General features: G+C 46.4%; 1 protein-coding gene and 1 non-coding gene across 4 annotated transcripts in view; one reads left to right on the top strand and one right to left on the bottom strand.

Annotated features, from left to right (window-relative positions):
* Positions 1–1,388: 1,388 nt before the first annotated feature.
* The window catches only part of BMX (BMX non-receptor tyrosine kinase), a 62,833-nt gene continuing 52,452 nt past the window's right edge, over positions 1,389–11,769 (top strand). For all 3 annotated transcript variants that reach the window (XM_004709946.4, XM_045290784.1, XM_045290783.1), the window contains exons 1-3: positions 1,389–1,459; positions 8,708–8,854; positions 11,357–11,461. In XM_004709946.4, coding sequence (XP_004710003.2) covers positions 1,457–1,459; positions 8,708–8,854; positions 11,357–11,461 — 255 coding nt within the window. In that variant the 5' untranslated portion in view covers positions 1,389–1,456. The remainder of the gene's footprint in view (positions 1,460–8,707; positions 8,855–11,356; positions 11,462–11,769) is intronic.
* LOC115869836 lies at positions 6,600–6,737 on the bottom strand. The gene has a single exon (XR_004046396.1). It is a non-coding gene; the product is annotated as a small nucleolar RNA SNORA18 (small nucleolar RNA).

Here is an 11,769-nt window from a genome sequence, read left to right as displayed (position 1 = left end):
CAATGAATGAGATGTAACAAGATGTGTACGAACTGATGAATATGAAACTGATGATCCGCTCTGTAGACCATTACCTAAATCACAACAAAAAGTTTTCTTAAATGTGAAGTTATTAAATGAATTATATGTAATCCCAAAGATGTTAAAATAAAATGGACTCACTACATAAAAAGAAAAGAAAAGAAAAGTAGTTGCTGATGCTACTTATGGATAAGTAAACACTTCATGGAAGTTTGTTGCTTTGGTTCAATAACCTAAAAAAAAAAAAAGAAAGTCACAACTTCACTCTCTTCTGCCAATCCAAGACTTTACCACACCATTGGCCCACCAGTTGTCTTTGAGTGGACTCGTGGCGAGTCGCTATGTGAAGAGTAGCACAGCTCCCTAGGGTTTTCAAGATGATAACCATTCGAAAGGCAATTGTAACCTTTCTGAAGCAGGGACTTCCCCCACACTATGTTGTGAATTGCCATCAAGTCCCAAGTCAACTTCAACACATAGCAAGTCCTTGGGTGGCAAGTCCTTAAGGGTTGGGCTACTAACTGAAAGACTGGTGGTTCAAATCCTCTCAAAAGCACCTTGGAAGAAAGGCCTGGCAATCTCCTTCAAAGTTTGACTCTGCACCTGGGATTACCATGAAGCCCCATCAACATGAAGGTGCCTAACTAGCTAACCACTAGCCAATGATAAGAACCACACAATGAGTGTGTCCATGTCAGTTAAAGTGCCCAACAATTTATACATTAACAAAGTGTGCCAACACATGCCCATAGTGGTTAATTTTCCTGACTGTTGCTAGCTGAGCCTAAAATCCCTCCCTAGATGGATGTAGTTTCTATGCCCAGCCAGTATGGTCCAGAGAAAATGGTCGAGTGAGTGAGCCCCCAACATTGTGGTGTTCAGCTGTGGCTCCTTTGGGGCCAGATGAATGGTCCTTCCCTCTGGTACGTCCCCGGGCCTCCCTCTGTCCAAGTGTTGAGTTGATGTCTTTATTGCTCATTCTCTGCCTGCCTGGGCATTACCTAATGGTTTCCTGAGAGAAGTCAGCGTCAGAAGCAGGGCTGTGCACCGATATTTTCTTGTCCTTTCCAGCGGAGACCTCTGGAAACAAAGGCAGGGTTATCACATGGACCCCAGGGCTGTCTGGGAAAGGCGGTGGCGGCAGTTATCGAAGTTGGAACCCTTTGGAACTACGCTTTTGTGTCCGTTTTGCCTTCGTTCAATCAGATCAACAAGTGTTGGCTAAGTGTTGAGCGTGGTTTCCTGTGGGATTGTGTAAGGCTCTGCAGGACAATAAACGTTCGGGGGGCACTGAGTAATGTAGCCATTTCTGACCCAGCAACCGGGAACACGTGAGACAATTTGCTGCTGTTGAAAGGACGAGGGCCGGAGCTGGGTTCCTGCAGCCCGCCAGCTTATCGGGCACCCGGGGAGCCAGACGGTGGAACCCGCGGAAATGGTATGTAGCAGCAGCGGCAGGTGTCTTTGCAGGAAAATAGGCTTTGATTCAGGTATTACGGGGGTCTGGAGTTTTCCAACTTTGAGGCGGCCCCTTACAAAACCAGAATCCAAAATTAGGACAGCAAAATCGCAAAGGCTTTAGAAGGGGCTGTGTGTCGTTTTGAGGCCCAAATGCTACCACTGCTAGCGTTTTACTGCTCAAAATTCCGTTCCGGGAAGAGATCAGGCTGTGTGGACGCTTCCTCTTATGACACCTCCCTTGCCCTATTCTTTGGACATTTGCTCATCTTGGGCTTTTCTCCTTGGCTTCTGAAAAGACAAGAAATATTCTCCTCTGGGCCTGGTGGTGACACATTGGGTTGTGGTCTGAAAGGTGAACAGCTCAAACCCCCCAGCTGCTCCACAGGAGAAGGACGGGGCTTTCTACTCCTATAAACAGTTAACAGTCTCAGAAACTTGCAGGGGCAGTTCTGCCCTGTCCTAGGGTCACTGTGAGTTGGAATCGACTGGATGGCAGTGCTTTGGGTATGGTTTCAGTTCTTTTCTTTTCCGGTAGAAGGATGTTATTTTAAATCGTGTCACTATTGAATCGAAGCTAACTCCTGAGGACCCCATGGGTGACAGAGTAGAAGCACTCCATGGGGTTCTCGTGGCCGGTCATCACGATGGCAGCGGATCTCCAGGCCTTTCCTTCACAGCACCACTAGTTGGGCTTAAACTGCCAACCCTTCCATCACTAGGCAAGTCACATGCAAACCATTTGGTCCTCTTGGGTTCCTGAACTTTTTTTCAATCAGGGGCCCTGGGGATTTTTTGATGTGGCCGTGGAAAGACAGGAGGGGGGTGAAGCCCCCCCCCCACCCCACCCCCCGGGCCATGGCACTCATAGCCACAGCCTTTTGAAAGTTCTTGTGAGCCACTATTACATCGTTGGATTTTACAAGCCGGGCTAGTGTACTGTGGTCTCAGCCAGCGCCCCTCCAACTGCACTCGACTGCTGGGGAGCTCAGAGGAGGCTAGCTTTGTCACAAGTTCCCAGGAGAGGCCATGGGTCCTGCTTTGATAATACCCAGGTATTTTTTCATCAATCTGGCTGGCTCGATCTGATTTTTCACTGAAGTAGTCCCCTGAGGGGAACTCGGAACCAGACTTACTGAGCATTGGACTTGAGACTAGGGAGCTCTTGCTGCCCCTTTTAGGACCCCAGGACTCAGAGAAGGGAGATGAGGACTGACATGTTATCACGGAACAGCATTTCATATTGTCTTCTTCTTTTTTGTTTTAGCTTTGTCTCTCATCTTGTTTTTCTGTTTGTTTGTTTTTCTTTACTTTGCCTACAGAGTGATGGGAAGACAGGGGGAAACAGTACATGTTTCTAAATTATTTTCCCTCGGCTAGTACTCGCTATACCTTTGTTTCCTCCTGGCGCCTCTTAAACCTTGAAGTGCTTGCTGTCTCACTCCCTGAAGAGGGTGGGGCATCTGAGGTTAAGCTGGGTTAAGTAACACATGGGGTTGCCTGGGGTCAGAGTAAGGATTTGAGCTTTTGTTGGCACCACCGCCAAAAGCAGGGATCCATGTTCACCTCCGTCAGCCGAAAGCCCAGAGACCACGCTGGGCAGAGGTTGGGTGGGCAGAAGGAAAAGGGAAAAGGACTTTGAAAAGGGAAAGATGAATTTCATACCCAAAGCAGGTTTTAAGTCCAACAGGCATAGCAGTGGGATTTTTGCCTTCTTTGTGAAAAACAAATGAACGACCTTCCCAAGGTGTCTGATTTTCAGAAAATCATTTTGGAGCAAAGAAGATGAAAGTCTTCAAATGCCAAGAACTTGAGTGTCCGTGTTAAAAGGATACCTGTTCGTTCATACCATGCTAAGGTCAGGGATAAGGAACTCCCAAATTGCATAATGAAGTGAAATTGGGACTGGCCGTGTTCTATGGAGCCCATCTTTGGGTTTCGCCATCTCCTTAGCACACACTTCTGAACCACGTTTTCTGATTCTAAATGGAGCTTTCTTTTTTAACTGCCTCTTTAAACTTACCATCATATTTTATTCAGTAACTTAGCAGGAAGATAAGCGGGTCTATGACTTCAAAAATAGTGCCATGAACATCTACATAGCTGTTGTAACTCTTGTGTGTCACCAAGTCCATTCCAAATTCCTGGCACTTGAAGTGTTTTTTAGCGGGGGGGGCGGGGGGTTCTGCTAATCTTTCACTGTTCAGTCACATATTCTTGACATTTCCAACAAAGGGTCCTGCCAATGAAGTCTGGTAAGACCCAAATTGTCATCAAATTCTGTCACCACAGCGTGCCTGAGCCAAGGTGCAGTCTGTTTAGTGAGACATGTGGATTTTGTGGTGTCTCTTATATCCAAACTTGGTGATCCTGGCTAAGTCACTTAGGCTGGTGAGGCCCAACGTCTCCTCTATAAATGACTCTGAGGGCTCCTACCAACCTTGACATTGTATGGCACCCTTCCTGTCCTTGGGTTGGCACACCCTTCACTTATGGTCAAGATGTGGGTGGAAGAGTTAAAATGTCTGGGTTAAAAATCTCAGCTCCACCACACTAGCAGTGTGACCTTGGCATATGATTTATCCCTCTAGTCACGCATGCAGCTAGCTGTAAGCAGGGGAAGGTGTGGCAACCTACCGCATAAGCTAGGAGTGTTGCGACCTGCCCTGTAGGGAGCTTGTGAGTAGTAAATGAATTGACATTTGCAAGGCTCCCTGGAACAGGACATCCCATGTGAGAAAGGAGGAAGGCGGCCACAAAGAGGCAGACTGTTAAGGAGATGGGTAGACACAGTGGCTGCAGCAATGCGCTCCCGCCTAACAGGTGTGAGGCTGCAGCAGCACCGGGCACTGTGTCCCTCTGTTGTCTGTTGGGTTGCTATGAGTCGGAGCTGACTAGACAGTACCTAATAGCAACAACCACTACCACCGAGCCTTGGAAGGCACTCTGGAGGGGCAATAGTGAAAGCTTCCACCCAGCTGCTCGGCTGATTCAAGCCCCCCCCCCCAGCCACTGTACTCTCCTTGAATGCTGCTGCTGCCATTAGCTGCCATCTAGTGGGCCGCAACTCCCAGTGGGCCCATACACAATGGAACCAAGCGGGGCCTGGTTCTGTCACCCCCATGGATCAGTTGGGAATCAGATCCTTGAGAGCTGGTGGGTTTACACTGACTAATTGTCAGAAGGCAATCATTCCATTTAGTCCAGAAACTCCACTGAAACTTACTCTGCATCCTGGAGCCACACAAACCTCCCCTGAGGCTGGTGGCTGGACTTGAGGTGCAGTGACCAAGAATCGAACCTGGGTCACCCGCACGGAAGGCCAGCCTTCTACCACAGAACCATTACTGCCCTTCTTCCCCTTCAATGTTTGCTGTCACCTGCTCATTGCCTTCCAAGGTCAACACCCTCCAGCAGCCTGGCGCAACCATAATGATGGACCCATGCCTCGCTCCCATGAGCTAATCTTCATTTCTCAACCAGACACTCCACTCAGGGAAGGGCACACCAGCAGCTCAATGTCATTTGTGCTGAGCAGCACAACAACTGTGAGCTCCCTACTCCCTGGACCGAGTTTCCTTCTAAATCTTGAAGAAGTATTGTGATGCCAAGTTCAGTTGGTTCAATACACACTGCTTATTCAGGTGATGTCTTCTGCAATGGTCGCTGGTGCCTTTAGAGAAAAGGCCATCTTGATTTTCACCAGTTTCTTGCCTCTCTCCCACGCTGGTTTCAGCTGCGTATGGAAATAGGCAGCCGTGGCTATTTGGTAAGCAAATTGGCATGTCTATTCTCTGAGGTGGGTGGGGGTAATCTGAGACTCCAGCCATATCCCTCTCCATCCTCTATGGAAATTGATTTCTGATTAATATTGGTCTTGAATTGCACTGTATTGGGATGGTCGCATCTGATGCCAAGAGACACAGAGTGCCTTTGGTTTAGAGTCCCAGATGTTTGGAGGGAAAACGAGAAACACAGGGAAGGGACAGATAATACAATAGGCAAGCCCTTCTGGACAATGTACTTAAACTTTCAATACAGGGGCTGATTACCCAGTGAGCAAGGATTTCCACTAGCAGATTTTCAGAGCCCCCACTGTGGATTATAAATTTGACAAGTCTCATTCGTAGGAACATGTTTCAGGCTTGGAGTTGGGGAGCAGGGGTGGAGAGATGCCAGGCAGCCCTTGAAGCAAAGTGGTGGATGTTGTTATAAAGGGTGTCATTGTTCACAACCCAGTAGTACATCAGCACAAGTCAGCCCACAATCACCTTGCTTACTGAGCACTTTGGCTCTGTCCGAACCGAACTCCACTGCCGACTCCTCTCCACTCCACCCCTTGCTTCGGACTCATAGAGACCCTAGAGAGCAGGGTTTCTGAGAATCCACAGGCTCTCTGCCGCTGTCATCTTCACAGGAGCGACTGCCTTATCTTTCTCCGGCAGAGCGGCCAGGGGGCGTGAACCACTGACTTTTGGTTTGCAGTGTAACGTTCACCCCACAACGTCACCAGGGATCCTTTCATCCCTAGGCAGAAAAAGCAAACTCCCTACTGTCAAGTCAATGCCAATTCATAGCGACTCTACCGGGCAGAGTAGACCTGCGCCTATGAGTTTCCAAGACTCACTTTTTTTTTTTTTGGGGGGGGGGGTCTACATTGTATGAGTTTTTATTTCACAAATCTTATTTAATGTCAATAAATTTTATTTAAGGAATTTCACATGTCTTTCATTTGCTATCCATCAGTTACTATTTAATTCCTCCAAATCTTGTCAAAGTTCATCTTCAAGATAGCCCTTTTAAAAGGAACCCATTGCTAAAACCCACCGCCCTTGTCAAGATACCAGTCAGTAGGCAGATGTATCATCTTCCTAGTAATGCCACTTTAACCTCCAATTATGGACAAATATCAAACATTTCGTGCCTATTGTTCACTTCAGGACCATCTTTGGATCTGCGTCGTTTCATTCTGCCTTCCCCAGCATTTCTGATGCCCTCAGACCTCCGCGATGAGTTGAAATCCCTTGCAGTTCCCAAGAAACGTGCAGCTAGCACTGCAGATTATGCCAATACCTAAGGATCAAAACCATGTAGCTATTAGATTGTTGTTACTATCTGCAATGTGTCTTATCGTTCGTCTCACAGATCCAACCAATAGTTCTGTGAGTAAAGCAAACCACATAGTTACTCTAGGAGGTGCTTCCAACAACGTAGGTCTATAGACCCATTGGGATAGACCTGTCGGGATAGACCTCAAGCGAGGCTAACTCTATGGGAAAGCCCTGTGTTTCTCCCGTAGAGCAGCTGATGGTTTTGAATTGCAGACTTTGAGGATCGAAGCCCAACTCGCAACCTCTTTGTCACCAGGGCTCCTTTTGTCCCTATTACTCACTTCCATCAAGTTGATGCCATCTGATAGCCTATTAGACAGGGTAGAACTGCCCCTGTAGGTTTCTGAGACTTGACGCTTTCCGGGAATAGAAAGCCTCATCTTTCTACATTTGAAAAGAGACTTTGATGCTGTAGGAAGGAGCTGTGGGGTTGAGAGAGAGACAGATGTCAACCAGACCTAGAAACAGACAGAATCTTTGATGTGACAAAAAGATGTGAAATTATTCACTAGAGATGAGTTGGTAAGCACAAGTAAGCCCAGGCCTACCTCAGGAGTCCCATTTCTCAGCAGCTTCTGCGACTCAAAATATCAATATTTCATTTAAAAAATCCCCCAAAGGTCCATCTAATTTAAAGCAGGCCTGTGCAAGTTCTAGAAAGAAACAAGGCATTTCTACCATTCTGCTCTCGTTAGGATTTCCAGCCTCGGAAACCCACAGGGACTGTTCTATTCTATCTTATGGGGGTGCTTGGAGGAGAAATTAACTCAATAGCAGAGAGCAGAGTGTTAGCGTGTTGAAAAGTGGTGGGATGGGTCATAAGTCAGGAAGCAAGCTAGCTGGGTTTTATTGTGACTTCTTCAAGGTCAGGCTACATTCCTTTTGTCTCCTTTGGTCCCACCTCCCTGGTCATAGTGGGCTCATGATATTCCTGGGTCAGGAAGAAGTGCCCATTAGTGATTGGATGGGGTCCCTTGGCACCCACCTCCATGCAAACAGAGCCATGCCTATGTGAGTACTTCCTGATCAGGAATGATAAACAGCATGCAAAATAGCTTCTTTTTAATACCTGACCACGCCATAGCCAGAGGCCACATGAGTGGCAGCACCTTGAAGCAATCATTTTGCCTTTAGAGCTTGAGAGTTCGACTTAAGGATTCTTTCCATCCATAGGCTTTGGCTCTAGCTAGTAGAAGGTGAGTCGAGTTCATTACCTTCCGATGATCAACCAGCCAGGAAAGACTGCAGCCATTGGCTGCCTGACTGTGAATAACTATGGGAACTCACAAAGCCATGGCTGAGCTTGACGTTGTTCCATTTTGTGACCAGAGCTGATAAAAGTCTCAGTAAGGGTAGAAACAACATACGTTCGCTTACCAGAAATACCTTCCATTTGTATCTGTGGTTTCACGTGATTGTTCAGGGCTGGGCTTAGCAAAGGTGGTTTTTAGATGGTAAATGTGCCAGTGCTTTTTTGCTTTTCCATCTCTTTTGAAAATACTTTCTAGTGCTCTCATTTCCGTTCTCTCTTGGGTCTTTTGTTTTGATTTCACATTCTTTTTTGCTTGCTTGCTTGCTTTGTTTTGTTTTGATTTTAAATTCTTGGATAACATGTGATTACAGTGAGTTTTCATGGGTGGTCTGGAGGTCAGGAGAAAGATGGTGATGCCAGAGTGGGAAATGGGTTCAATGATGAAAATGCTTTTTAAATCACTATGTGTGTGTATGTGTGTGTAAATTTGGGGGGGCGAGAATCAAAGGCAGGATAGTGGAGGAATTGTATAAGTCTGTGAACACACGAAAATCCTCTTAGTTACATTTAGGCTGTTCCTTGACGAGAATTAAAACCAAACTTACTGCCATCGAGCCAATGCTGGCTCACAGTGACCTTAGAGGACAGAGTAGAACTGCCTCTAGGTTTCCCAGGCTGTAAATCCTTCCGGGCGTAGAAAGCCTCATCTTTCTCCCTGAAAGTGGCTGGTGGTTTTGAATTGCTGACCTTGTGGTTAGCAGTCCATCATGTAAGCCACTACGCCACCAGGACACGGAATGGAAACTAGCGAGGACCTTGCTAGATGCTGCCAACTCCCCTTGTAATGTCTTCCTTTGCTTTTCAGGACGATAATATGGATTCAAAATCCATCCTGGAGGAACTTCTTCTCAAAAGGTCACAGCAAAAGAAGAAAATGTCACCAAATAATTACAAAGAACGCCTTTTTGTTTTGACCAAAACAAACCTCTCCTACTACGAATATGACAAAATGGTGAGCCCTGCTTATGCATTGTTTTAATAGTGTTTATTTTTTCTAAAGTCTCCACAAGAAAGCGGGATGAGGTTTCTTAGGTTACATAATAAAGAACTTCTTATATTCATTCACTTATTCACAGTGACTTTCCTTCACCAGGTATCATTGACTCAAGATCATTTATTTTAAAATGCCCGCCCATGAACCCTACTAATCCAAGTAGGAACCAGGCCCACCTTACTCTCCAGGGGCCATTTGACCCATTTGGCGGTGATGCTCAGAGATATCTAGTGGGTAAAGACCAAGGACGTCAAAATCCTACAGTGCACAGGACAGTTCTCCTAGGGCCACACCCAAGCTCACTGCCACCTGGTCGCTTTCAACCAGAAATGCTTCCTTGAAATATTGCCGGAAGTCCTTTCAGTATAGTTGCGAATTCTCCTACAGTGAGTTCGATAAAATGCTATCATAGGTGTGAGTGGCAAAACAGGGAGGGTAAAGGGAGAATGGGTAGGAAAGAGGGAACCAATTACATGGAACTGTGTGTGACCTCCTCCCTGGGGGACGGACAACTGAAAAGTGGATGAAGGGAGACGTCGGACAGGGCAAGATATGACAAAATACCCATTTATAAACTATCAAGGGCTCATGCGGGAGGGGGGAGCGGGGAGGGAGGGGAAAAATGAGGACCTAATGTCAGGGGTTTAAATGGAGAGAAAATGTTTTGAGAAACGATGTACAAATGCGCTTTACACAATTGATGTGTGTATGGATTGGGATAACAGTTGTATGAGCCCCTAATAAAATGTTAAAAAAAAATGCTATCATAGAAGCGAAGCAACAAGAAGATGCTTTGTGGAGTTGAATCTTAGTTTTCCTCAGTAGATTAACCCCCTGATGGGTGGTTTGAAACACATTGCAAGTTTATCTCACGCAATTCTTAAGGGCTGGCTCAAGACCACAAATGATACTAAAACAATTCCCAGCCTGGTTTCAAGGCCCACACTCAAGAACTAGGTCCTCTGTCATTGGATCTTGGCGATGACAGATGAGCCAGAAGGTGATTTTTCTATACCTGTCCCTGCTCCCCAGAAGCGTCCCCATCCCTCAAGCAGAACCTTAACTTTATGCTTCATTTTGTGTGCCAGAGGCGGCCTCTTCTCCTTTGCTTTTTAAAAATAATTTTATTGGGGGCTCGTACAACTCTTATCACAATCCATCCATCCATTGTGTCAAGCATATTTGTATATTTGTTGGCATCATCATTCTCAAAACATTTGCCTTCTGCTTGAGCCCTTGGTATCAGCTCCTCATTTTTCCCCTCCCTCCCTGCTCCCCCCTCTCTCATGAACCCTTGACAATTTATAAATTATTATTATTTTGGCATATCTTACCCACTCCCTTCACCCACTTTTCTGTCATCCATCCTCCAGGGAGGAGGTTATATGTAGATCCTTGTAATTGGTTCCCCCTTCACACTACACCCTCCCTCCACCCTCTCAGTATCGCCACTCTCACCACTGGTCCTGAAGGGATCATCCATCCTGGATTCCCTGTGTTTCCAACTCCCATCTGTACCAGTGTACATCCTTTGGTCTAGCCAGATTTGTAAGGTAGAATTAGAATCATGATAGTGGGGAGGGGGCGGAGAGGAAGCATTTAGGAACTAGAGGAAAGTTGTATGTGTCCGTGTTGCTAGACTGCACCTTGACTCACTCGTCTCCTCCCCGAGACCGTTCTGTAAGGGGATGTCCAGTTGCCTACAGATGGGTCTCGGGACCCCAATCTGCACTCCCCCTCATTCACAATGATTTGATTTTTTGTTCTTTGATGCCTGATACCTGATCCCTTTGGCACCTTGTGATCACACAGGCTGGTGTGCTTCTTCCATATGGGCTTTGTTGCTTCTGAGCTAGATGGCCACTTGTTTGCCTTCAAGACTTTAAAACCCCAGGCACTATATCTTTTGATAGCTGGGCACCATCAGCTTTCTTCACCACTTTTGCTTATGTGCCCATTTGCCTTCAGTGATCGAATCAGGAAGGTGAGCACACAATGATATGACTTTTTGTTCTTTGATGCCTGATAACTGATCCCTTCAGCACCTTACGATCACACAGGCTGGTGTGCCTCTTCCATGTGGGCTTTGTTGCTTCTGAGCTAGATTGGTGCTTGTTTGCCTTCAAGCCTTTAAGACCCTAGATGCTATATCTTTTCATAGCCAGGCTCCATCAGCTTTCTTCACATTTGCTTATGCACCCACTTTGTCTTCACTGATCGTGTTGGGAAGGTGAACATCATGGAATTCCAGTTTAATAGAACCAAGTATTCTTGCATTGAGAGAGTACTTGAGTGGAAGCCCAATATCCATCTGCTCTATCTTAATACTAAACCTATAAAGATATGCACATAGATCTATTTCCCCATCCTCATATATAAATATATTTATGTATATACATGCTTTCATTTAGACCTCTATAAATCCCCATTTACCTTCTCATTTGCTTTTTGTGCACCCAGAAAAGAGGCAGCAGGAAAGGCACCATCGAGATCAAGAAAATCAGATGTGTGGAGAAGGTAAACCTGGAGGAGCAGACTCCCGTGGAGAGACAGTACCCATTTCAGGTACAGCGAAGAGCAGCACCCCGGTGCCATCTGACAGGCTGATCCTTCAAGGCTTCCTCTTAGGGATTCAACAGTGATGCTGCAGAATGATCATTTGTGGAGACAAGGCCAGGGCTTTGTGGTGGAGCCAATGGTCAAGCGCTGGGCTGCTGATTGAAAGTTTGGTGTGTGTGTGTGTGTGTGTGTGTGTGTGTGTGTGTGTGTTAGGGGTGGGGGGTTTGAACTCAGCAAGATGAACCTCCATATGAAAGCCTGGGGTTTGGCCTCTGAAAAGTCACAGCTGTGAAAGCCCTACAGAACCCCCACGT

This window comes from Echinops telfairi, unplaced genomic scaffold, assembly GCF_000313985.2.
Source record: "Echinops telfairi isolate 266 unplaced genomic scaffold, ASM31398v2 ScPeMD7_53;HRSCAF=182, whole genome shotgun sequence".
Lineage (NCBI taxonomy): Eukaryota > Metazoa > Chordata > Mammalia > Afrosoricida > Tenrecidae > Echinops > Echinops telfairi.
Note: the sequence above shows the minus strand (reverse complement) of the source record. Positions and strands in the feature narration are given on the sequence as shown.